We start from the raw sequence: 27231 nt of genomic DNA on the forward strand, positions 1-27231 counted from the left end.
TTTCATCTTTCTGGAAAAGGGTTATGGATCCTGGTTAATGGGGCTTTAATGACTAGCCATAAAGGCTGGAGGCTCTTCCTCTCTCCCCTATACATGTATAAATTGAGACCCTCCTGTCAAGTCTCAATATAGAAATTTTTTGCTTCCATTTTACAAGTCAGTTTGCTAGAAAGTTCTTACATTGAGAGAGTGCTGCCACTGTTCTTGTTCGCTAAGCTAGACAGAAAATGTTTCTGCCGTAGCTGGTTTTGACCGTCGTATCCTGGGAGACAGACGCCAGGATTCCTCAAGCACTCGACCCGTGAGGCGGCGAAATTTGTTTTAAGGAAACTGCTTCCGTGCAAGCTTCGGTTTCGTCTCTTTACCCTTTTATTGTTTTGTGTATTTCTGTTGAAATTTAATTGTAATTATCAGCATATGTTCTTGGTATATAATTTGATTTCTTCATAAATCTATTTATTTAATTTTACAATTTGAACAACAAGCTTAAAACAGAATTTATATATATTTTCTATGAAATTGATCGAATAGATTTATATAGACTATTAGGTTAGCTTTGTATAATGTTACTAGGAATTGTTGCGGTATTGCTCACTATTTCAATGATTGTAAATTATGGAATGGTACTCTCTAATTGTTTAGTTTAGTTAGAATTCTCTATCATAATTTACATGGAATTTAAGGTTATAAAATATAATTTATAGATGTTGCAATTTTGACATGCTAATTCTATTCTAGTTTTAATTTGTTACATGCTTATTATTTTCTAGACTAGATTACATAATGTAATGTATTTTGGAGTTATAGAGTTTTTTTTTTTTTTTTTTATGAATTGTGTACATGATTAATGTGAATTATTTAATTAGGTGCATTAATCTGAATTATCTAATTGGGTGCATTAATGTGAATTATTTAATTATGTGCATCAATCTAAATTATCTAATTGGGAGCATTAATCTAAATTATCTAATTGGGTGCATTCATGTGAATTATTTAATTAGGTGCATTAATCTAAATTATCTAATTGGGAGTTAATCTGAATTATTTAATTGGGTGCATTAACTTTGAATTTAACTTATTTATTTGGAGTTAATAGTTTAAATGTTTATTATGAATTAATTTCATTCATAACCCATGAGTACAGAACTTTATTTTAAAATTTTAATTTGATTGGCATTTTAATGCATTGGTTACTTATATAATTAAAAGTTGGCTAGATGGTTTCATTTAATTTATTAATTTTTTTAGATTATTCGTTTGTATTTTGTTGTGGTTTGCTACTAACTTTCTTTGTAGGGATACCAATGCGAAAAACAAATATAAAACCAAATGAATAGTATTTGGGATGTAAAAACAAAAATGTTTGGACTACTAACTTTTGTGTTGAATAGGAATACCTAAGCGTGGAAAGGCTTTGGACTAAATAGAGTTCTTATGGATTGGCTATTTTATTTAAATGTTTGAAGCGTGTTTGCTTGAGATGTAGTTGGTTTGTTTACCAATTTATAATAGCAAGTTTTATTTGCTTATATTGTTGTTGCAATCATTTTACATTGCTTGTAAAAATTTTGGACCTTGGTTTGTTTTAACCTAATTTATCCCTAAGAAAATTTAATTCTTAAAATTTTTTATCACGGACTAGGAGTCAACATGCTCTTAAAAGTTTTGTCAAAAGGTTAACTGGGTTTTAAGTGGGACCGATGTGACCCCTCCAGTCTTCCTGGGAACTTTCTTGACCATGTTCGATTCTAGGTTTTGTGGTGAGACTAATTTTTCAATTAATTTTTCTTCTAAGGGATTTTCTAAGGCTTAAGTTTAATTTCTGGAATCACAGAAGTGAAATTCTGTTGTGATGTTTCAGAAATGGCTTCAAAAGGTGACAAACAGAAATGTTGTTCCACCTGACAACCTTAGCCTCGCGAGATTCTTAAAGTAAGATCTTGAGAGATCAAGTATGGTTAAGGAAATCATAAGATTGCATTAAAAATTTCTCTGATTTGATCAGAGGCAATTAGTATGGTATCCTTGTGTTATTTATAGCATTTATGATTGCTATGTGACTTTGCTTGAAAGCAAAGTTGAGACAACCTGTTATAGTGGGTGAATATTTTTTGAATTTTTTATATTCTTAAATTGGTGGCTCCTAGTGAGTACAAGATCACTGATCACAGAGATAGAAAATTGGTGGTTCCTAGGAGGTGTTAGACCACTGGCTACACAATTATGAGATTGTGGTTCCTAGTAGTGAACAGATTACTGATCACATGTCAAGACATCATGGTTCCTAGTAGTGGAGAGGCTACTGGTCATATGTCAAGACATGATGATTCCTAGTAATGAAAGAGTCTATTGATCCTATGTCAGGACGTTGTGATTCTTAGTAGTAAAGTGACTACTGATCACAGGTTAAGACATTGTGATTCCTACTAGTAGAAAGTCTACTGACCACATGTTGAGAAATTAGTGATTCCTAGTGATAAGACTACTGGCCATGTTATGAAGTTCCGAATAGTAGACTATTGAACACTGGATTTGTGTTTCCTAATAGTAAGACTATTGGCTTCAGAGTGATAGGTTGGACCAAATATATTTGGGTGTTTAATTCGGTTGATGACATTCTGGGAATGTATTTACTGTGATATGATTTTGAGAGTTTCATAATCATTGGGACACAAGGATTTGTTCAAAAGACTTTGTATAAATTCTATAAAGAAGACTTAATTATCTTACTCTGAAATTGAGGAGGATAATAGAAAGAAATGAGGGAGTACCTCCTCAATGAAAGCAAATGTCATTAAGCATGGCAAATCTTCTGGGATGAGGAAGAAGCCTCCCGTGAACAAGGGCTCTTAGCTGGGGCCAATGGGTGGTGTTGCAAAGAAGCTGGCATACAAGCCGCAGGAACCTGGTTATCGGTTCTTTGGGAAGTGCTACAACTGTGGTAGCGAGGCTTTTAGTTTTACTAGGGCTACACGCCACATCTGCTCCGAGAAGGAGCTGTTTACAACTTTCGAACCGGTTACAAAAGGTGAGAAGTTGTTTATGGGAAACTCTACTACCTCATTTGTTGAGGGAAAGGTGGTCCTGATGTTAACCTTAGGAAAAGAGCTAACCTTAAACGAAGTCCTGTATGTTTCAGACATTCGTTAGAATCTTGTCTCAAGGTTTCTTCTCAGTAAACATGTTTTTCGCATGGTTTTTTGAGTCCGACAAAGTTGTTCTGACGAAACACAAGTGTGAAACTCGTGTTAAAGCGAAGTGGACAAGATCCCGTATGAGTTATGGAAAGGCGTTAAGCCTTCTTATAAATTCTTATGAATGTGGGGGTGTCTTGTAATAGTGGCGATTCCTACACCCTAACCCCTAACGGGTTAGGATAGGCCCGAAATCCGTAGATTGTATATTCATTGGTTATGCACATAATAGTAGTGCATATCGATTTCTTGTACATAAGTCTGAAACTTCAGACATTCACAGGAATACCATCATGGAGTCAAGAAATGCATGTTTCTTTGAAGACTTTGCCGAACCTAAGAAGGGGTTCTGAGGTTTTGGAGCAATTTGGTGAGCTTGCTAGTGATGATGATCATTTTGATGATCAAGTTAAGAATCAAGGTGATGATCAGCCTAGAAGGAGTAAAAGGGCTAGGATGTCCAAGTCTTTTGATCTAGACTTCTTGACTTTTATGGTTGAGAACGAACCTCAAACTTTTCACAAAGCTGTGACTTCTCCTGAGAGTCCTTGATAGAAAGAAGCGATCAAAAGTAAGATTGACTCCATCTTACAGAACCACACCCGGGAGTTGGTAGATTTACCTCCAGGTTGTAAGCCTTTAGGCTGCAAATGGATTTTTAAAAAGAAAGATGAAGGCCGATGGGTCTATTGACAAGTATAAGGCGAGGCTCGTTATCATAGGGTACAGGCAACGAGAAGGCCTGGATTACTTTGATACGTACTCACCTGTAACTAGGATAACATCCATTCGTATGGTGATTGCGATAGCAGCTTTGCGCAATTTGGAGATACACCAGATGGATGTAAAGACAGCTTTCTTAAATGGGGATTTGAATGAAGAACTCTACATGGAGCAACCTGAAGGGTTTTCAACTCCAGGACAAAGCAAGAAAGTCTGTAAACTTGTCAAATCATTGTATGGTTTGAAGCAAGCGCCTAAACAATGGCATAAGAAGTTTGACAACGTAATGTTGTCAAGTGGCTTTTCAACGAATGTGACATGTGTGTTTATGTCAAAGACACTAACAGAGGTTATGTCATTTTGTGTCTATATGTTGATAATATGCTCATTATAGGTATTAACGATGAAATGATCAAAACTACCAAGAAGTTGTTAAACTCTAAGTTTGACATGAAGGATATGGGCATTGCAGATGTTATTTTGGGAATTAAGATTACCAGAATCTCTGGCGGAATTGTACTTTCTCCGTCTCATTATGTTGATAAGATACTTGAGAAATTTAGTGGATCAGATACGAGTGTGTCATCGACACCTGTAGACTTAAGTCTACATTTTACCAAGAATAATAATGAAAGTGTCTCACAGTTAGAATATTCTTAGGTAATTAGAAGTTTAATGTATCTGATGAGTTGTACTAGGCCGGATATAGCTTACTCGGTTAGCAGGCTTAGTAGATACACAAGTAATCCTGATGTTTCTCATTGGAAGGGCATTGTGCGAGTGTTAAGGTATTTACACTACACTCGGGATTATGGGCTGCATTATACTCGATATCCAACGGTGCTTGAAGGCTATAGTGACGCGAATTGGATATCAAATATAAAGGACTCAAAGTCCACTAGTGGATATGTGTTCACTCTTGGTGGGGCAACCGTGTCTTGGAAATCTTCCAAGCAAACGTGTATATATAGATCAACGATGGAATCAAAGTTTATTGCTTTGGATAAAGCAACGGAAGAAGCAGAATGGCTTCGCCATTTCATTGAAGATATTCCACGTTGGTCTAAACCTGTGCCAGCTATTTGTATTCATTGTGATTGTCAATCTGCAATTGGTAGAGCACAGAGTAATATGTATAATGGAAAGTCTAGACATATCCGTCGTAGACATAATTCCATACGACAACTACTCTCAAATGGAGTTGTCTCTTTAGACTATGTAAAGTCTAAGGACAACTTTGCGGATCCGCTAACCAAAGGGTTAAGTCGAGTGTTAGTCGAAACGTCGTCAAAAGGAATGAGGTTGAGGCCTTTGGAAGTTACCGGAATGGAAATCCAACCTAGTTGACTGGAGATCCCAAGATCTAGGTTCAATGGGACAACCTAATTGCGTGTAACGGTGATATGTCACTGAGGAGGTTAAACCTCAAACCATTCCTTCTATCAGTGATACCTGCAAGTGTAGAGGTTAAGCTGAGCTTTTAATGACTCTAATGTGTTAAGCTGTTGAGCTGAGTATTGCAGGATACTCAAGTAGAGTCACCTATGTGAGTGTGAAGTGGGGTCGCTTCTAGAAGAATTGGGCAGACCAAGATTCTTTGAAACCACTCGCTGAACCAGGCTAGTGTCCAAGGCCACACAGGGCACACCAGTGAGAACAGAATGGTGGTAGGAGTAATTCCCGTGTGAGATCTATTGTCTCAGTTTACATAAACGGCAGAGCAGTTCAAGATGTCTTATTCACTGATCAGCTAGTAAACTCGATAGGTTTTCACTAGGAGAGGTTCAAAGCCAAAAGCTACCTTCTCTGGTGTCGGGGTTAGTTCGTTGTACTCTCTCTTCGAGTCATTATTGATGAACGGTGTCCGTTTGTTGAGTCTTTCGGTCAATTTTTATTCATGTGGGGGATTGTTGGAAAAAATATTTTTTGATGACTTTAATTTAATATTAAAGTGTGGTGACTTTAATTAAATATTAAAGTGGGTCCCAACTATCTATTGTGTTGGGTCCAAGTGGGCCAAAAATCATTGAGATTTGAATAAGAAATTGCCAAGAAATTACCTCACGATGTTAGATTCATGAATAGGATTTTAAAGAGTATTTAAATTCTTTTTCTTGGCTAAAGGGTGTGAATCCCATTAGGCATCCAAACTTTTCATCTTTCTGGAAAAGGGTTATGGATCTTGGTTAATGGGGCTTTAATGACCAGTTATAAAGGCTGGAGGCTCTTCCTCTCTCCCTTATACATGTATAAATTGAGATCCTCCTGTCAAGTTTCAATATATAAATTTTTTGTTTCCATTTTACAAGTCAGTTTACCAGAAAGTTCCTACATTGAGAGAGTGCTGCCACTGTTCTTGTTCGCTAAGCTAGACAGAAAGTGTTTCTGCCGTAGCTGGTTTTGACCGTCGTATCCTGGGAGACAGACGCCGGGATTCCTCAAGCACTCGACCCGTGAGGCGACGAAATCTGTTTTAAGGAAACTGCTTCCGTGCAGGCTTCGGTTTCGTTTCTTTACCCTTTTATTATTTTGTGTATTTCTGTTGAAATTTAATTGTAATTATCAGCATATGTTCTTGGTATATAATTTGATTTCTTCATAAATTTATTTATTTAATTTCACAATTTGAACAATAATTTTTTTACACTCTTATAATATATATATATATATATTTATTTTTTTTCAGCCTATTTAAAATTATAAATTATATAATTTTAAACTAATCAAAATTTATATTTTATTGATACATTTTGATGGCTTCGGAATAAAATCAACCTTTTTTCCGAAGGCTTCGAACATTCGTTGCTTCAAACACCAGCAAAGGTTTTCAAGGCATAATATTAATGGATCCACTCTAATGTTATGTGTGCTTTTCACGTGAACACCTATTCACTACCTACGGTGACGATTTTGTAGAGCTTTTTTTTTTTGTTTGAACGACTGCTATGTCTATCTAATTTATTTAGATCCTTCACTTTTTTGAACTACACCCAATTAAATGTGTCATTTTTATTTTTTATTGGAACACTCACCTCAATTTCAATTATATCCTTTCTTTTTTTTAACCCAAACAATCCCTCAAACCCTAACTTTAGGCTGTGTTTGGTTTGATTCTCAAATCATGATTCCACACTAATAATCAACCCTCTATTTGATTAAAGTTTTCAAATCATGATTTTAAATTAATTTCAAAATACATTTTGAAAATATGTTTGATAAACTAGAGAGTTTTTGAATTTTTAATCTACCCGGCCGTGTCCCCAGACATCCTCTGGATGTCCGGCTGGTTGACCGGAATAGTTTATTTTTTTAATTTTTTATAGCAATTAGCACCTGTTATCTAAAAAAAAAAATTTACATTTTTATATTTTTTAAATATAGAAAATATTTTTTTGAGACCAAAATGACACATTATTTGGACATTTATTTATAATTAACAAAAAAATAAAAAATAATTTGTCACAGTAATTTTTAAAAATTAAAAAAAAACATTTTTCACAAAAATAATTTTAAAAAAATTCCTACCAAATATACAATCAAAAGTAATTTTAAAACATTACCTGAATATTTTTGTTAAAAAAGAATTATATATTTTTAAATATTTTAAATAAAAAATATTTTAGGATTTTTTAATTTTTTAAATAAAAAATAATTATTTTGAATAATTATTTTTTGTGAATTGAATTTTAAAAAGAGTTTAGTTATGAACTTTGAATAGAATTTTCAATAAAGTTTTGAGTTATGTGTTTAGTTATGAGTTATAAATTTTTGAATAAGTTTTGAAAATTCTTTTCAAAACTCATAATCAAATAACTTTTCACAAACTCAACACTCATTTCAAAAATTCAATATTTAATTCAAAACTCTTTTCAAAACTCATAACAAAACAAATTTTCTTTTTTCAAATCATAATTCCAAAACTCACAGACTCAAAATAAAACCCCACACTCGAATCATAATTCTAAATACAAACCAAACGCTACATTAATTTTTAATCCATCCACCTTTTCACCACCAGCAACCACCACCTTAACTTCCATTTTCGATGACTTCAGCTTCCATCTTCGACGATCTCGCTACCTTCAGCTAGCCCATTCTCTTCCACTGACGACTCTCTTTCTAACAACAACGACCCAGCCGTCCCTCATGAACTAGTTTTTTCCCCCACCTTGCCATCGTGACTAAACTCCGTTATTCGCAGCCCCATCACAAACAGCCTTGTCGCTGCTCACCCTCACAATCACGATGTAACCCTTTCTTCTTCGTTCATTTTTCCAGATTTCTCTCTCACTTCTTCTTCTTCCAAATCTATAGAAATTTAGGCCAGAGACCTGCCAATGTTCCTCAATATCATCGAATACAGCGCCAAAATTGTTTTGATTGCTTTTCATCGGTAACTCTCACTCTCTCTGTTTTACTGAGTCTTTGTTTGTTTGGGCCTTATGGGTCATACATGCTCTGTTGGTGATGGGTTGTGGGTTTGAAAACCCTAGGTCTAGGGTTACGGTTTTGAGAGAGGTGAAAGATGATGAACAACCGGCGATGGAGGTGACGGGAAGGTTAAAGGATGGTCGAAAGTGAACGGCAAGCCGAGAGAGACAAAAAAGACTGCCAGAGGTCATGGAGATGACCAGTAGAATTAGGGTTAGGGTTTGGGATTGTGACAACCGCCTCCTTAATTGAGTAAATTAATTAAGTTAATTATGTGATTAATGTTGATCATGTGATTATGTGTTAATTGTGAATTATGTACCATGTATTATATGCATCGTATTGATTTGTGCCATGTGTTATTGTGAACAGATACGTAGAGGTGTGAATTAAACATGTCTGATTCGTTACCTTTAACAAGTTAGAATTAAATAATAGGATAGGAATTAGAGCCTAATTCACATGAATTTATTTTAATTTAGTGTAATTGAGATTATATTGTGATAAGGATTAATTTAATTTAATTAGCAATGATTTATTAGCCTTAGTTAAATTAATTTAACTATTAATAGAAACTTATAATCCTACTCATCTATTCATCCATTTAAATGGTATAAGGAAAGATAGTGGGTCTTGTTGAGTCATACATTACACATACACGTAGGGAGAGAGAGAGAGAGAGAGAGAGAGAGAGAGAGAGAGAGAGAGAATTCAACAAGAAAGAAATGGAGAGGAGAAGAACTTAGGAAGAAGGTAGAGGGTTGTCTTGAATTCTCACAAATCAACAAGCAAGGTAAGCATTTTCTCTCTACTTTCTTGAAATTGAGACTTGCACATTCATCATCTTCTAAGATTTAAGATTAAATTAGGATGAATTGATGATCACTTAGAGGTTTTGCTCATATTACTAAGAGTTAAGACATGCAAGTATATATAGAGAAGTAAATAACGAATTAACTATTAATTCCACCATGCATGGAAATTTTTTTGAACTTCATGATCATACATTGAGCTTCTTGAATGAGTTTTGAAAATTGAGGAGGTAAACTCCATGAAAATCCAAGATTGGAGCTAATGCTTGCCTAGATAATGATTTTATTTTAATTCTAAAAGTTTGAACTTTTTGCATGGATATGAGCCTCAAATTGAGGTTATGAATTTGGTTTAAAGCTTAATATGTTAAATATAATGTGTTCTTGAATGTTTTTGAGGCTTGAATTGCTTGGAAATGAAGTTTGAGGTTGCCAAATGTAGCTCCAAAACTCAAGCAGATTTCAGACAGCAAAGTGAACACAGACCGCATGTGGGGCCTGGAGACCCGCACGTGCGGAAGAGCCTTCTCTGTTTTCGCACAGCTACAAAAATAATCGCACTTGCAGGGCGAACGTGAAGTGGAGGTCTCGCACGTGTGGCCAGAGCCCCCGCACATATGGCCCTTTGGATAGACCCGGATTTGTTTTTCGCTCTATTTTCCACCTCCCGGGCCTCTGTTGGCATGGTTTTAAAGTGTTTTTCATGTGCATTTGCATCTCATGAGTGCATTAGAATGAACAAATGAAACATTAGAACCGATTGATTAATGATGCATGGTAATTGACTAAGTAAACACCGAATCAAATAGAATTGGTGAAAGATACGAATGTAATTGAATCGTTATGCTTAAATTTGTTTGGTTAGGTCAAACGCTGCTTTTTTAGTGCCTTATAGCACGTGTTTCAAGGAGCCCATTGTGAGTAACAATGTTATAAAGCTATGTTCAATCATAATTATTTTTTGAATGATTAACTGTATTGCTTTCTGAAATGATATTGTTTACTGAATGAATGTCTGTCCTATTTTATGACCTGTACTCGTGGCATCCATAGCAACTGACTGTTACTGATACTGCTATTGTTACAAAGATCTTTGTCAGTTCCAATCTTTTGAACTACTGTTACTATATTGATGGCCATCAACTAACTATTCTGCCTTTAAGACTTACTGTACTGTTCTGCTATGGGATGCATCACGCATGACTACAATGATTACTATATAACAAATATGACATGAAATATGAGAAATTGATTGAATAAATGATCTACTGATGCAAGTGACTATTTAAATACTAGAAGGACATTCATTCTTAACCCCTTTACATATTTGTTATTCACTGGGTTTTAGCTCACAGTTTATTGTATATATGTAGGTGGCTAGGCACCGGAGCAAAGTTAGTGGCGTCGACCAGAATCTATTTTGTCAAGCCAACCTATTATGCCTCACCGCGAGGTTCCGAACCATTTTTGTCAAGGCTTTTTGAGGTGATCTAATTATACCCTTTTTGAATGTTATATGAAGTCAAGTGAATGTTTTCTAATTTGTTTTGGCTTGAGATTTATTTTTCTAACATGTCTTTTATTTTGTACTTAGATGTGTTTTGGACATAAGTGTTGATGTATATATTTGGACTTGGATTTGGACTTATGTGTGTATCAGTAAATATATATATATATATATATAAAAGTTGTTTGTTTATTTAAATCCTCATAACTCTTTGGACATTATGTTTTAATATTTACAGGCTTCCGCCGACCCCTCTTATTGTATAATTGTTATTACTGTTAGGCAGACCTTTGGTAATCACAGATTACTGGCCAGTTACGACGCTAAACCTTTAGGGGCGGGTTTGGATCGTGACAGGGACATTAGGGTTAGAAGGTTAGAGATAAAGGTAGAAATGAAATTTAATATTTGGACAAAACTAGAATTAAAAAAATAAAAGAGTGGTGGGGTCTAAAGAAATAAGGTAAGTGTAAATAGCAATTCTCTTTTTTTAAGGGGGTAAATTACAAATACACCCCTTGGGGTTACATAAAATACGAATTGCTTCCTATGATTTGAAATTTTTCAAATACCCCTTTGTAAGAATTTTTTTATTTAAGAAAATTAATTGAAAAACTAAAATTTTTAATCGTTCTCGTATGCAATAATAAAGTTAGGTAAATTATTAATTGAAATGACATCATTAAAAATTATTAATTGACTTGAAAATTTATTGATAAAGAAGATCATTTGTTATGAAATTATAAATTTCAAGAGACGGGATTTAATTTTGAGAACTACAAGTTGCAACTTACATTTTAAACAAATCTCAGGGAGTGTATTTGTAATTTATCCCTATAATTTTTTTTATAATTTTAATTATTAATATTTATAATAATTTTCACTTGTTTATAAATATTTTATACTGACGTGTCAATGTAATTTCCTATTTTTTTGAAAGTAAAATTTTAGAGTCATTTTTCGTATGATTAATATTTATTTTTATAAAAAAATAATTATTAATGATATTGTATCTTTAATTTTTGTAAAATATAATTATAGTCATATAAAAAATCATTCTAAGATTATTCTAGAAAAATCACTTAAAAAAATCCGGATTCATGGGGTGTTTTGGGAAGATGATTAAAAACTGTTTTTTGACTTTTTTTGACTTTTTTGTGAGAGAAGAAAATGAGTTAAAAGTTGAAAAATGACTTTTAATCTACTTCCCAAAATAGCCATATGCAGTTGCGTCTTATTCAATTTAAACGTAACTATGGAGTGACAGTGTGGTTAGAGCCAATAACCTATTATGACTACTTTGATAATCTAATTAACTTGATTTAATTATATTTATTAAAAAAATAAAAAATAAAAAATAAAAAAATAAGATTATAACTTGTAATTATTAAATCAATAATATTTTTTTAGATGATATACACATTGATATTTAATAAATCATCACAATTAGATTTGTGATGGGTTCGAATGTTCGAGTTGAACCAGTCCAATTCAATCTAGTATAGTCATATTTATTTGGACAGACATAATTTTAGAATTGAATTAATAATCGAATAAAATAGAGACTTTTATATTTGAGTAAAAAAATTGTAATTTGAACTAATAGTTTTTAGCCTTATTGTGGACTATTGAATCTCTGAATATAGGTAAAACACAAAATTAGTGGCTACCAGCATCTTCAATCATTCATTAAAATTTTTATCTAATTCAATTTTAAATTTGAATAAAATGTTTGATTTGAAAAATTGCTCTAACCCTTCTATCAAAATATTTAATTTTTTTTCTTCTTATCTCAAATATATTTTTCATTATATTTGATAAAAAAAAAATATCATTTCCAATGCTTAATTTTTTCAAATTTTCATCAAATTCTAAATTAATAAAAAATATTGGTTCCTTAATTTGATGAATGGATTGAATATGATTTTTTAAAACTTTTTTATAAAAAGAAAAGAGGTTAAAATTAGAGATGCTCTAATAAAGTTTAAAGTAATTGTTTAAAAGGTAAATTACACCGTTGCTACTTAGTTGAGTGAAATTTTATTTTGGCTTTATAATTTTAATTTGAATAATTTGATCATTGTACTTTTAATTTTAGTTTAATGTGATCCTTTCGTTATGCATGGTTAATATTTAAAAAAAATTCATATACAAAAGTAAAGAGATCAAAATCAAATTTGAAACAAACTAGATGGATCATTTCCTCTAATTTATTTTGAATTCCATATGATCTCTATAATTTTAAATATTGATTTTTTTCATTTCAACTCTTTAACTGTAAGTAACGAGGGGACTATATTATAATAAAATTAAAATTTTGAGGACAAAAGTTTTCAAATTAAGGTCAAGTTTGGGAAGATTAAAAAAGTGTACTTTTTGTCTTTTTGGACTAAAAAATTGAGGTTGAAAATATGGATGTTTGGGTTAACTTTTTGACTTTTTATTGAAAAATGTGTAATAAAAAATTGTAAAAATTGATTTGTAGGGAAAAATTTAAATTGGGAGTTGTGCAGCCGTAATTGTTGACTTTTGGTGAATAGTGTTAATTTTTAACTTTTTGAGTAACTTTTTAACTTTTTGACTTTTTTAAAAGTACCCAAACTTGGCCTAAAAAAGTGATAAATTCCTTAAAGAGAGGATTCTTTCCCGTTGAGAAACTCAATAGGATGGTTTTGTTGGGTCCACGTGGACTTATCATGAAATCTACATTTGAATTGTTAAATATAGGTGTCGTTAGGTAACACTTACGTTTTTAATTTTCTTTTTATATTTATAAAAATTTTAAAAATTCAAATAAAAATTTGTTTGGTAAAATTTTTGATTTATAAATCAGTGGTCTCAGTTTATAAATTTGACCCAAAAATGAAAACACAAAAAATGTGTTTCCGTTTTGAGTTTTGAGTTTTTTATTTTTTATTTTTTTACCATACAACACTAGCCACCATCCGCTACCATTTTCCACCACCGTCTTCCGCCTCCACCACCCACCAACCACTCCCACCACCACTTGCCACCACCACCTGCCTGCCACCACCAACCGCCACCTACTTGCCATCACCACTCACCAACCACCTGTCACCACCATCCACCACTAGCCACTTGCCACCCACTACTACCAGCCACCTGCCACCCACCCGCCACCACCACCAACCACTCACCACCACCACCACCACCACCCACTCGCCACCCACCCGCCACCACCAGCCACCACCACCACCACCACCACCACCACCCACTCGCTACCACCTACCACCCGCCACCGTCACCCACCCACCCGCCCACCACCACCCGCTACCAGCCACCACCACCCGCCACTTACCCGCTACCAGCAGCCACCACCCGCCATCCGCCATCCGCCACCCACCTACCACCATCACCCACCACCCACCGCCACTACCACTACCCACTTGCTACCACCCACCATCTGCCACCGTCACCCACCTACCTACTAGGGGTGGGCGCGGGTCGGTTGCGGCCACAGAACCTCCAATCCGCCATCCGTTCGCTAGATTGGCGGATTAGAGAAAATCAATCTGCATCCGTCCACCAATCCGGCGGATGTGAATTGAGCGGATTGGTGGTTTGGCGGATGGATGCGAATCGATTTGGCGGTTTAAAATTTTATAAATTTTTAACATAATTCAACTTGTGCACTTCCTTACAAAAAAAAAGAAGAAGAAAGTATTACAGTTAATGACTTAAAAAAATATTACAATCACTACATGTCTCATCCAAAGCAAGAAAGTTTGAAACTTTAGAATATCACAATCACTGCATGTCTCATCCACATACTACAATTACAACATGCCTCATCAATATAAAGTATTACAATCTGTGGTTCTTAAAATATAAAAATAATTCAAACAACCAAAATCATGAAAAAAATAATACGTTTATTTTTTTCAATTCAAAAAAGATATTCAAGTTGAAAACTTTTTTTTCAACAAAATATTTAAACTCTTTTTTAATTGAAAACACAAACAGAATATTTAAACAAACTGAAAACACAAAGTCTTATAAATTACTAGGGGTGTTCGCGGTTTGGCGGTTCGGTTGCGGCCAAAGGAATCTCAAATCCGCCATCTGTCCGCCAGATTGGCGGATTGGAGAAAATTAATCCGTAACCATCCGCTCATCATCACACATCCGTCCAAAACACGGCGGATTGGTTCGGTTCGGTCGGTTTTGGCGGATCGGTCTATCCGCTGCTCACCCCTACTACCTACCGTCACCCACCCGCCACCACCCGCCACCTACCCTGCCACCACCATCCGCCACCCACCTGCCACCACCCACCTGCCACCACCCACTCGTTACCAGCCACCACCCACCACCACCACCCGCCACCTACCTGCCACCACCCGCCATCCGCCACCCACTTGCCACCACCACCCGCCACCTTCACCCACCCACCCACCACCACTAGCTACCCACCACCCACCGTCACCACCTTCCACCACCGTCTTCCGCCGCCACTTGCCACCACTTGCCATTTCTCACTCTTTTTTATATTTTAAAATTTTTTTAAACAATTTGTCAATTACCAAACACGTTTGTAGTTTATGTTTTTCTAAAAATAAATAAAAAATAAACAAAAATCAGTTTATAAAATTTTTGTAAATATAAACTGAAAACGCAAACGTTACCAAACACATTTGTTGAGTATTTCATTTCTGTAAAAAATTGTGTTTATTAAATATTGATATAAAATAAATTATGATATCCGATATAAATTTTTTATATAAATAAATTACTCTACCCAATAAACAATCACCGAAGCCCAGTGACACCCTTCAATCGGATTGTGCTGGTGGAGAGAACCCTAGGCCTTGCTAACATTGTTACAAACCATGGACGCACATCAGCAACAGAGAGCGGCGAGTCCACCACCTCCTCCTCCTCCTCCTCCTCCTCCACAGCAAGGCGGCGGCGGCGGAGGAGGAGGGGGTTTCTCCGCCATTTTCACAGTGTTCTTGTCCTTCATCATCATATCCTGTTTGGTATTTTCTTATCACCATTTCGATCCTTATATATATATATATATATATCTTACACACACAGGCACATAAATATAATTCTATATGTTACCTTATCCCCAATATTACTCTAAAATTTAATTCAATAATGGCTTGTTCTTCCTACACGCATTCTAGGGTTTAAAGTATTGTGCTTCCAATATGTTTACTCTATTTTACATGACTCTCTTCAAGTTAATCAAATATCCGTGTTAGACAGTCGACACTCAACACTAGGACAAGGGTGTCGATATGTTGCATCGGATATTTCTTATATATTTGTATTTAATACCATCTTATATGTATCTATTGTTATATAATTGCTATAAAAACATCTTTTTGACACTGTATGTTAGATATACATCATCACATAAGATCATCTCCAATTCTTGATCAATTTTTTCATCTAATTTGATGTGAACTGCTCCAATGTTTTCATCAAAACCTTTTTTAAAATTCTCTTCTTATCCCAAATTTCCTTTTTCATTAAATTTGACAAAAAAAAATCATCTCCAATGCTTCATCTTCTTAATTTTTTCTCAATTTGATGAAAAAATGACTCTTCCTTGATTTCATGAACCTTTGATGAAAGGATTGGAGATGATTTTTGAGTACTTGTTCGTCAAAATTAAATTTGATGAAAGAAAAAGTAAAGGATTTGGAGATTCTCTAATAGATTAAAAATAAAAAATGACTTTTTTTTGTTGTGTATCATTAAATTTGAGACTTGATGGGTCTGACCGCTAGATACACACTTGTACCGTACCGGACACCTATACCCGAGTCCATGTAACATAGTTATACTAGAGGGTTGTCATGGGCATTCACATGATGGATACTCTATGGATTAGAGAGATGGTATGAAGAAGTTTTGGGAGAGAAAGGTAGAGATTTAAATTTAATTAATTGTGGCAAGTTGCTAGAAGTTATTCCAAAGAATTATGGCTATGTTTGTTTGGGTGGACTGGATTAGCATTCCCATGACTAATAGTCCTAGGACTACGAATCCGTTGGATTATGTATCCTATCTTAACTAATAGTCAAGTTTAAAATAATTAGTCCGTACTTCAATTGTTTAACTAAATATCGGATTAATAATTTTATTGGACTATTAGTCCAATCCCAAGCTCATGTCCACCCAAACAAACATGACTTAAGTGGAATAGTTTTTTGTGAATAAAATTTCTTTCTTCTATCCTCGTAACTTTCAACTCCTCACTAATCACTTAAATCAATTTCTAATTTATATATGCAATAAAATAGGAGTTTTAATTTATCTGGAAAAAAGTTTAGGGGATTGCAAAATCCCTAGAAAACCCCTTTATAGAAGCAATTATCCAAATTGTTTATTTCAAATCAATGTTTTTTGTGGGAAACACTGAAATTTGACAAGCTTCAAAATAAGGGAATAACAAAGTTTAATAATTGTCTTATGAAAGCAGTGGTGGCGTTTTGTTAGTTTTAGGAGTTAGCACTAGCACATGTTAATTTTATAACTACCTAAGTTGCACCTTAGACAGAACACATTGCACAAAACCCTAGAACCTTGGAAGCTTGACGTGATATGAAAGAGTTTTGTCACACCAAGATTGTTTTGGACAAGGCTAGGACTGGGAATGCTTTGAAGAGGTACTGTCCATTTGGTCATCTTGGTCGACCAACTTTGGTGGTAGGTAGTCTTGTAACTGGTAATCACCCACATAGGTTGATCGTCCAAATAGGGTCTAGTTTTGGACTATATATCAAACCCACCTGTGGGCTTACCAAAATTCACTAGTGGGCCCACCCAAATGGAAATCTAGAGAATCAAAGTTTAGTAGAGATACATGGCGCCTCAAAGATGAAGTTTCGAAATTTAAGTCCCTTATGTGAGCTGACCAGAACTATGGTGTGGGTTATAGTCCATGGTAAGGCAGTTTGAGAAAACTAGTTGTTAGAGGAAAGTCATTGGGACTTTGTAGCTTAGTTGCAGGAATCGTGCAACCAGGTGACGAATCTTCGTAAGAAACGCGATTTCGCGTTTCTTAGAAAGAAACGTGTAAGAATCGCGTTTCTGTAGAGAGAGAAACGCGATCTTGTCCAAGATGGGATCATTGGTGGAAATAAAACAACTCAGAAACCCAGACAGAGAGAAGCCTTAACCCATTGAAGACAGAGAAAGAGAAAGGGAAAGGGGAAAAACCTGTTGAAGCCCTAATCGAGACTAGATCAAGGTATGTTCTTCCAATCTATGTGTGTTCGACTATCTCTCTCCCTCTGTTCATCGTCGAAGTCGAACCTGTTTATCTTCTTCGACTCTCTCTCTCCCTCTATTCGATGCTCTTCGTCGTTGTCTCCTTCGTCCTTCGTATCTCTCTCTCTCTTTCTCTTTGTGTCCATCTTCGTCTTTGTGTCTTCTTTTTCTCTCTGTTCGTCTCTCTTGTTCCTCCCCTCTATTCGACTCCTCACTCTTCCCTCTTCGTTGCTGTCTCTCTCTCCCTCTTTTATTCTTTATTTTATTTTTTTTACCTTTTTTTGTTTTTAGTAATAAAAAAATCATTTTACATCTTTTATTTATTTATTTTTATATTTTTAATATTCTCAATATCCTAAACATTAACATATAGAATAAAAAAATTATAAAATAAAATATATAATTTTTCTTTTTGTTTATTTTAACATAATTTATTATAATTTTTTATTTATAATATATATCAATTAAAAATAAAAAAATAAATTAACAATAATACATTATTTAAAAAATATAATAAATAAATAAATAAATAAAATATTTAATGTGTATTAAAATAAAAATATTTATAAAAAAACTTCTAATATGTATTAAAATATATATATATATATATATTACCGCTCCTCGAGATGTTCCCAACTTAAGAAACTTCTATTGGCTCACGCTTCCTCGCTCCCGTCCCCGCTCCCGCTTCGTGCAACTAAGCTTTGTGGCTTCCATGATGCAACCCCCCTGAGGTTTGAATCATCAGATGCAACAATAGGCCTATACCACTATTCGGTCAATTTAAGGAGAACTTGTCACCTATCTATATGTGGCTTGGGCTCCAATACTCCGGAAATTTATAAAAGGGTATCCATACATGTAGTGAAACACACAACACAAGCATAACTTAACACAACAAGTACAACTCAACCGTCTAAGGTCTCTCACTACCACCCTCTCTATCTCTAAGGTTGCCTTTGGTTTTCTTCTCCTCCGGTGATCTTGGTCATTGAAGTGCTCACCATCTTCCCAGAAGTTAACAATTGACCACCTCTCATACCTAACAACTACAGCTATTTACTCTCTGGAACTTATCAACTCCTACTAAATTGAATTTACCTTGATAATATTCATGCAACTTAATTTTTTTTTTTTTTTTTTTTTTGGGGGGGGGGGGGGGGGGTGGAGAATTGATACTAGAAATTTTAGATGAATATTTTGCTTGACTCTTCAAGCATGCCTGAATTCACCAAACTCGAGTAGTTTTCCATGTGATTCCCTGTTAACAACTGTTCTATTCAATAATTTGATTGTAATGATAATTGCATTGCATACTCGTGATGTGCAAGTTCTAGGATGAACATGTTAATTGTGCTTCAATGCGAATTTCATTTGGTTTTCAATGTATTGTTCCTTGGGTTTTGATATATGTTTTTTTGTTGAATTCATATGTTGTATATGACCTTGTGGCTTCTCTCCATCTATTTGTTTGTTTATTTTATCTCTGAAGTGAAAGAATCTGAGCATTACATGGCCTATTAGATTATTTTCTATTTTTCCTATAAATCAAAATAACATGAGCATTATTAGAACTAGAAGATTGCACGTAAAACTGTACCCTGAAAATCCAACTACAGCTTCAAATTTTTATAGGACAAAAATATCAAGTAAAAGTTGTAAGATGGTGCTTTGTTAATATGGTTAATTTTTTTATATGCTTATTTTTTGATAGCTACTTTGATTTCTAGATACTCTTATACTAGAAATATAGTATGTGTCACTAATCATTCAACTTGAGAGGAGTTCATGACTTGCCATGGTAAAATTTATAGGCTCTGGTTCCGTCATCGTCAGCATTAAAAAATAGCTTATCTGTTATACACCAAGTTCCAGAAGGCCATGTTGGGGTTTACTGGAGAGGAGGTGCCCTTCTGAAAACAATTACAGATCCAGGTTTGGTCCTTATTAATATTATATTATATTAGCATTTGAAAATTGAATTTTAGAGTTGTTTGAATGTTAATTTTGGGCTGCTTGCTTCCACTGATTTGGTTTTTTTTAGGTTTTCATCTGAAAATGCCTTTGATAACCCACTTTGAGCCCATTCAAGTGACCCTTCAAACAGATCTGGTTATTCTTTTCCCGTGATGATAAAGGGTGCCCTGTTTCCATTTTAATTTTTGAACTTTGAATCATAGTTTTCGTGGATAATTGCTCAAACCTGTGTTGATATATGTAATGCAGGTGAGGGATATCCCGTGTGGTACAAAAGGTGGTGTTATGATCAACTTTGAGAAAATAGAGGCAAGCCTTTGTGATTTTGTGCTCTCTAACAATACAGTTGGTTTTTGTTGCAAGGGTTCATTTGTTATATGTAAATGTTTTATTTGAATGCACCTGCAGGTTGTTAACCGCCTTCGTAAAGGCTTTGTGTATGAAACACTGCGTGATTATGGTGTACAGTATGATAACACATGGATATATGACAAGATTCATCATGAGATCAATCAGTTCTGCAGTGCTCATTCCCTTCAGCAAGTTTATATCGATATGTTTGACCAGGTAAGAAACTAAGAACGCACTATCACATTTAGAGCCCCCACAGATAGATGACATCATGTTAATTTATTGAAGGTCCCACAATGATCTATTTCCATGTTCAAAATCCTGTGGGAGGATTGTGAGTCTCACTGTAACCTGATTGCAAAGTGTTATATGCTTATGTTGTTGTGGTTTCCATAACAAATGAGCATTTTGTAGTTCTTACCTGAATGTAATCTTGAGATTTGAAAATTATTTCTTGGTCCTTCATCTCCGTTTCTATCCTCTGTTTGCTTAATGATACAGATTACATGCGTGAAAATTGTAAACTATGGGACTCATCATTAAATGCACTAGTAATTTAAATATTATTTAAGGTACCCTCAGCTTATCCATTGGGAGTTTTTTTTTCTTAGATATATTTTATTTTTTCAGATTGATGAAAAAATGAAAGATGATCTTCAGTCTGATTGTACACGGTATGCTCCAGGTATTGAAATTATCAGTGTCCGTGTCACAAAACCTACCATTCCCGAAAGTATAAGACGGAATTTTGAACAGATGGAAGAGGAACGCACCAAGGTAATATCATCTCTTTCCATTCATTCCTTTTTCACTGAACAATGATAGGTTAAGGTAGGGATGTAAGAAAAATCGAAAAAACTGATCAAACCGGTTGAACCAAACCAAAACAGCTATATTTGGTTGGTTTTTTTAATATGAATCGGTCTGTGCGGTCTTTAAAATTAATTTTTTTTTGGTTTTCGGTTCGGTACCGGCTTAGGCACCTTGTGTACAAACTGATGACAGTTTCGCATATTAAACATAATATATATTAAATATATAATGAAGTTGGTTGTGTACAAAGTTTAGTTGATTCACTTAATTGTTTATTTTTTCTTAAACATTCTAGGTTTGACAATAGATATTGGCAATATGATAAGTTGTTAGTTTGCTACTCATATGTGCTTAGGTCAAGTTTTGCTACTACTATGCTTATATAGTTATATCAGATGTTTATGTTATTTTCAATTTTTTATTTTAACTCTACTTAATAAATTTGTGATTTAGTCTTATGGGATGATGGATTTAAACTTTGGTTTTGCTTTGGTGTCAAAATTTGGGTTTTTAGATTATATTTTGTTTCTAATTCTACTTCAGTAAAAGCTTAAACACTTTGTATTTATTAATTCTTTTGTTTGTATTTTTGTGAATGGCTGGATTGGATATTGAAGTAATGTACAAATGGTTAATTCAATATTTTCATATAAATTATTTATTATAGTACAAATTTAAGAAGTCACTCAAATTTGAAAGGTCGTAAACCGAAAACCATACCAAGCCGAACCATTTGAATTGGTGCGGTTTAGTGAAAAATTTGGTCGGTATCGGTTCTTAATATAATAGAACCGACTAGGAATGGCAACGGGGCGGGGCCGGGGATCACACTCCCCGTCCCCGATCCCCGATAGTATATAATTCCTCGGCCCCCGGCCCCCGACGGGGAACCTGTCACCGCCCCCATCCCCGCCCCCTAACAGGGGTTGGGTTTCCCCAACCCCGAAAATTCTCCGCCCAAATCTGTTTCAACATCATCAACTTTTAACATCAACAAAATCATCAAGAACATCATCAAAAAAAATCATCAATAAGAAGTGGAGATAAAATTATCAACAACAAAATCATTATCAACACTACGCATCAACTACCAAAAAAAAAAAGAAAGACAAATAGAGACAGATCTGAGTGTGCATCATCAATCAACATAGATCTGAGTCGGCGATGGTGACTGCGACGAAGGTGAACGACGGAGGCTGCGATCGGCGATGGTGACTGCGACGAAGGTGGACCACAGTGGTTGCGATCGGCGATGGTGATTGCGACGAAGGTAGACGACGACGGACGACGGTGGCTACGACGAACGACGGTGGCTACGGCGGTGTAAGGCGACAAAGGCGGTGGCGCTGAGGGAGAGAGGTACGAGAGTGAGAGAGAGATGAGAGGCGGTGAGGATGAGAACGAGAGAGAGAATAGAGGGAAGAGAGAGAGTGTGCAGATATGAAATGAAAGAGAGAGAGAGAAAGACAGAAACAATATATAAAAAGTATATTTTTTATATATATATATATATTAAGTCGGAGACAAATGGAGTGGGGCCGGGGATTGGGCATTTATCACCGTCCTCGGCCCGAAATTGATTGGAGATTAATTTTTAAATACCATCCCCTCCCTGTCGGGGGTATTTTTCGGGGAAAAACTGTTCAAATCGGGATCGGGAGATCAGGTCCCCGTCGGGCCGGTTTCAAATTGCCATCCCTAGAACCAACATTATTGGTTTGGTATAAAATTTCACCTAAACACCGACCATCCCAAACCGATTACATCCCCAGGTTAATGAAAAGATAAAATGCTACTCCGAACTTTAGAAGAAAATGTGTGACTGATTGGGTCGTGTATGAGGTTAGTAAGAATTGAAGACATTTGTTTATGAGAACAATAATATCTAAATCAATGGACAAATTACACGGACCTCACTTGAGGTTTCTGACAATTAAAGTTTTTAAAGGCGGATGCATAACGTGAGGCGTTTTACCCCTTATGAAGTGATGCGTAAGTCTTGAGGCATTGAGGTGTAAGCATTTCAAATTCTGAATTTTTATATTTAGTAAATAATTTAAATATTTTAAAACAATAATAAATAAATCAAAATTAAATATAAAGGTGTAAATATTTTTTTACTCAAGGTTCATTGCAGAGAAGGAAGCTTTGCTTTATTAAAAGAAAAAAGATTGGGAGCTCTAAATTAAGAGCTGTAATAGCTCTAATTGGTGTGTAGGTCTTATGTGATGTGATCTTTTGGCCTTGGTTTTTATTTTTGATTTTCCACGTCATTAGTGCTCTTTTAGAACTCCCAAATTAGAGGGATTTATCATTTCTGTTATTAAAATTGAAATTGGTATTCTTAGCTTTAGTGATAGAGTTTCTCATTGAGCATAACTTTGTGGCTGTTTGGGAAGTTCCTATTTTAGTTTTTGATTATTTTAATAGGCTAAAATTTGTATGTTTGGGAAGATGATTGGATTTTTTTTGTAGTTGAATGCGATTTTGTAAGAGAAAAAGTGAAATGATTATGGGTTTGATGTGATGTTTTGTCTTATTAGCTATTTTAGTCTATTTTGTTTGTTTGTTTGTTGTTGTTTGTTGTTGTTGTTGTTTTTTTTTTTTTTGTAGATTTTAGCCTAAATTAGGCTAAAATTTCACTTCCCAAAAACCCCCTTTGTTTTTTTTTTCTTGATTGGTCATTTACTTTATTTTTCATATAGAATATAGTTGCAAAAAGGGTTCCTTTTTATTTTTTACTTTTTTATGCTTAAATCATCTACTAGACTAAGTTTAACAAGAACCTAAGACAAATATACGCATTCCTCACATGCTTATGCATAAAAGGCATACAAAACGCACCTAAGGCGCATGTTTCTGACTGTGTGTGCAAGCCTTTGGGGAGTAAAGCCTCAAAATCAAAGCCTCGAGACGTTTTGCCTTAGCCTTGCCTTGAGGCAAGCATCAAGGCAAGCCTCACTAAAACCTTTTAAAACTTTGTTGAAAATTATGGGGACCTCCTTTGAGATCTTTGAAATCACACTATCATCTTGATGTAGGACAAGGTGAACTAAGAAACAAGAGCACTGAAGAAAAATGAAACATAAGAATAAAATAAACCCTACAACTCAAAATACTTAAAAATTAAACTCTCAATTTTTATTCATTCGAAGCTGAGGAAACCTCCTACATAATGACTTATAAATAGGCAAACCAAAAACCCTAAACTAAAAGTTTCCAAATTAAAAACTTCCTAACCAAACTATTTAAATACTAAATAAAATAAAAACTTCCTAATTTAAATACTAATTAAAATAATAAAATCCTTTTAATACCAAATAAGAAAATACAAGAAAATCCTCATCCAATTCCTTTTCTGTCCCTGTCACATTTCTTTTTTGTGAAAATATACACATTCCTCCCCTCTGTTAAGTCACTATTAGAGCTATTGACGGAATTTTATGATATTATCAAATTTGTAAATACTAAAAGCTATGTTACATGGACTCGTGTATGAATATCGGGTACAGGTGTGTGTCCACTTAAATCTTAATATATTGGGATACGATCCAAAATAGGATATGGGTACGGAGACTTGTTGTGGACTCGCATATACATTACGTAATATATAATATTCTTAGATAAGATATTGTAAAATGTACTTGAAATTGAATGAGATTTATAAAAAATGTGGAACTTTTATCTCTCATTTGTGTTAGAGGTTATAAATGTTTCTTTTCTAGTAAATGTGAGTTTCTTATTCTTCAATTTGTAATTCTTTCTTTATAAATACAAAACTTTAGTACTCCCCATGAAATTAATTTGTACTACTTGGATGTACATTTTTGAAATTTTTTCTCTATCCCAAAATAATGATTGGATTCTCTGACTATGTGGACTAGTTGTTATTTTTTTGTGTTATGGTGCTGGATTTTTTTGTGCATTGTAAGTTCGTTTGCATTAATTTATATTGGCGAGGAATGTCTTTGTGTAGGTTTTGATTGCAATAGAGAGACAGAGAGTAGTTGAGAAAGAGATTGTAAAATGTACTTCTTAGATAAGATATTGTAAAATGTACTTGAAATTGAATGAGATTTATAAAAAATGTGGAACTTTTATCTCTCATTTGTGTTAGAGGTTATAAATGTTTCTTTTCTAGTAAATGTGAGTTTCTTATTCTTCAATTTGTAATTCTTTCTTTATAAATACAAAACTTTAGTACTCCCCATGAAATTAATTTGTACTACTTGGATGTACATTTTTGAAATTTTTTCTCTATCCCAAAATAATGATTGGATTCTCTGACTATGTGGACTAGTTGTTATTTTTTTGTGTTATGGTGCTGGATTTTTTTGTGCATTGTAAGTTCGTTTGCATTAATTTATATTGGCGAGGAATGTCTTTGTGTAGGTTTTGATTGCAATAGAGAGACAGAGAGTAGTTGAGAAAGAGGCTGAGACAAAAAAGAAGATAGCTATAAGTGAAGCTGAGAAGAATGCACAAGTTAGCTTGATCCAGATGGAACAGAAATTGATGGAGAAAGAGAGCGCGAGGAGGCAAGAGGAAATTTCAAATGAAATGTACAAAGCTCGTGAGAAGAGCTTGGCTGATGCTGATTTCTATAGGTGCATATTAATCTACCCTATCTTTTATACACATAATTATATATTCTTTTTCTCTAAAGTGGAGTTCTTGTAATTCATTAATGAGGGTAACTAGGGCTGTAAAAAAAAACGGATAAAACTAAACCAACCGTCTGAAACCAGTTGAAATTTGGGTTTTCAACATATCGTCTGTTTTGGTTTTGAAAAAATTTAAAACTGATATGAACCAAACCGGCTGAAATAATATATTTTAATAATTTTTATATTCTATTTTTTTTAAAATATTAGAAGATAAATAACCAATTGTACACATTTTACAATAAAAGTTAGGAAGGGAGATATTTATAGAGCTTCTCCATCCATCTCTTTTCATTTATTCCCAATGTAGGATTCCATAGATTTTTATAAAGTTCTTAAAGTTTGCTTGAATCCGTCATTTACACTAAACCAACAAACTGATAAAACCAAACCATAGTATGTCATCGGTTTTGGTTCCTCAATTAACAAACCAAAGGGTTGGGTTGGGTTCAGTTTAGTGCTAAATTTTCCTTCAACCTTGACTGAAATCGAACCACTTAAACCCCCAAGGCCCCAAGGATAACTTAAGAAGTTGCATGGTATACATTTTCAGAGCATTGAAAGAAGCAGAGGCAAACATGTTGAAGCTTACTCCCCAATATTTGGAGCTCAAATTCATTGAAGCAATTTCTAACAACACAAAAATTTTCTTTGGAAACAAGGTCAGATTCTTTACTCTCTCTCTCTCTCTCTGCATGCTGTGGTGCTTATAAGTCCTGGTTTTGTTGCAGGTACCCAATATGATTTTTGATCAGAAGCTGCTTGGAAATTTTGTTCAAGATATAGCCAGAAAGACCAACATGGAAGCTTAAATCAGATCATTTCATTCATGTGATGCAATGAAACATTTGTTTTTTATCTTGATTCACAATGTTTTGTGGGTGGCTACCCTTTTTTGTTGGTCATGATAACTTAAGTGTGGTAAAAAGTGAGATTCTATTTTCAAATATAAAGGAAAATAAGAAAAATATATATATATATATATATAGTTTATGTTTTGACTACATGTGTCATACTTTTATTGTTTTCTTCCTATTTAACCAAAATATTATAAACAAAGTATCTGCATTCTGTGGTAAGCTTGAATTGGGGATTGGTTCCGTGGTACACCTGTTTTGTTGAGCTGCATTTTTATGCAAGCCTTGTAGGAAGCTAGAGATTTGCCATGGTTTGTGCTTGTTTACGAACTAAATGATCAATTGCATGCTCTATGTGCTCTGGTGCTTGAATTGGTTAGTTCAACCTTTGTTATATTGACCCTGTTTGGTGAAGTTTACTAGGGATGTTTGTAACCCTTTTTTTGTTTTTAGGTTTTTTTTCTTTTTTTAGTTGTAACCCTATGTCTAAGTGTTTGGTACCAATTTTACTTAAATATTTACAGCTTATGAGACTAATACAAATAAGCTAACTAATGGATATTTACTAGTATATCTTATTGATTGGACTTATTTACTCGTAAGTCATGGTTATTTTTTTTTCTTCTATTGTATGTGATTCTTATTTTGATAATG

At 34.3% G+C, this 27231-nt stretch overlaps 1 protein-coding gene and 1 long non-coding RNA gene across 2 annotated transcripts; both read left to right on the forward strand.

Moving 5' to 3' along the window:
* The first annotated feature begins 7869 nt into the window (after positions 1-7869).
* LOC145791123 (uncharacterized) lies at positions 7870-10859 on the forward strand. Its single transcript, XR_014330841.1, has 2 exons — positions 7870-8310; positions 10534-10859. It is a non-coding gene; the product is annotated as an uncharacterized LOC145791123 (long non-coding RNA).
* A 4543-nt stretch (positions 10860-15402) lies between these two features.
* Positions 15403-26724, forward strand: LOC114261713 (uncharacterized). Its single transcript, XM_082871107.1, has 9 exons — positions 15403-15667; positions 19730-19850; positions 19960-20027; positions 20142-20201; positions 20301-20459; positions 20874-21020; positions 25449-25663; positions 26274-26382; positions 26452-26724. Exons 1-9 carry the CDS (start codon positions 15518-15520, stop codon positions 26530-26532), a joined length of 1110 nt encoding a protein of 369 aa, XP_082727233.1. The 5' UTR covers positions 15403-15517; the 3' UTR covers positions 26533-26724.
* Positions 26725-27231: the final 507 nt, after the last annotated feature.

This window comes from Camellia sinensis, chromosome 5, assembly GCF_055761805.1.
Source record: "Camellia sinensis isolate YWXY chromosome 5, ASM5576180v1, whole genome shotgun sequence".
Lineage (NCBI taxonomy): Eukaryota > Viridiplantae > Streptophyta > Magnoliopsida > Ericales > Theaceae > Camellia > Camellia sinensis.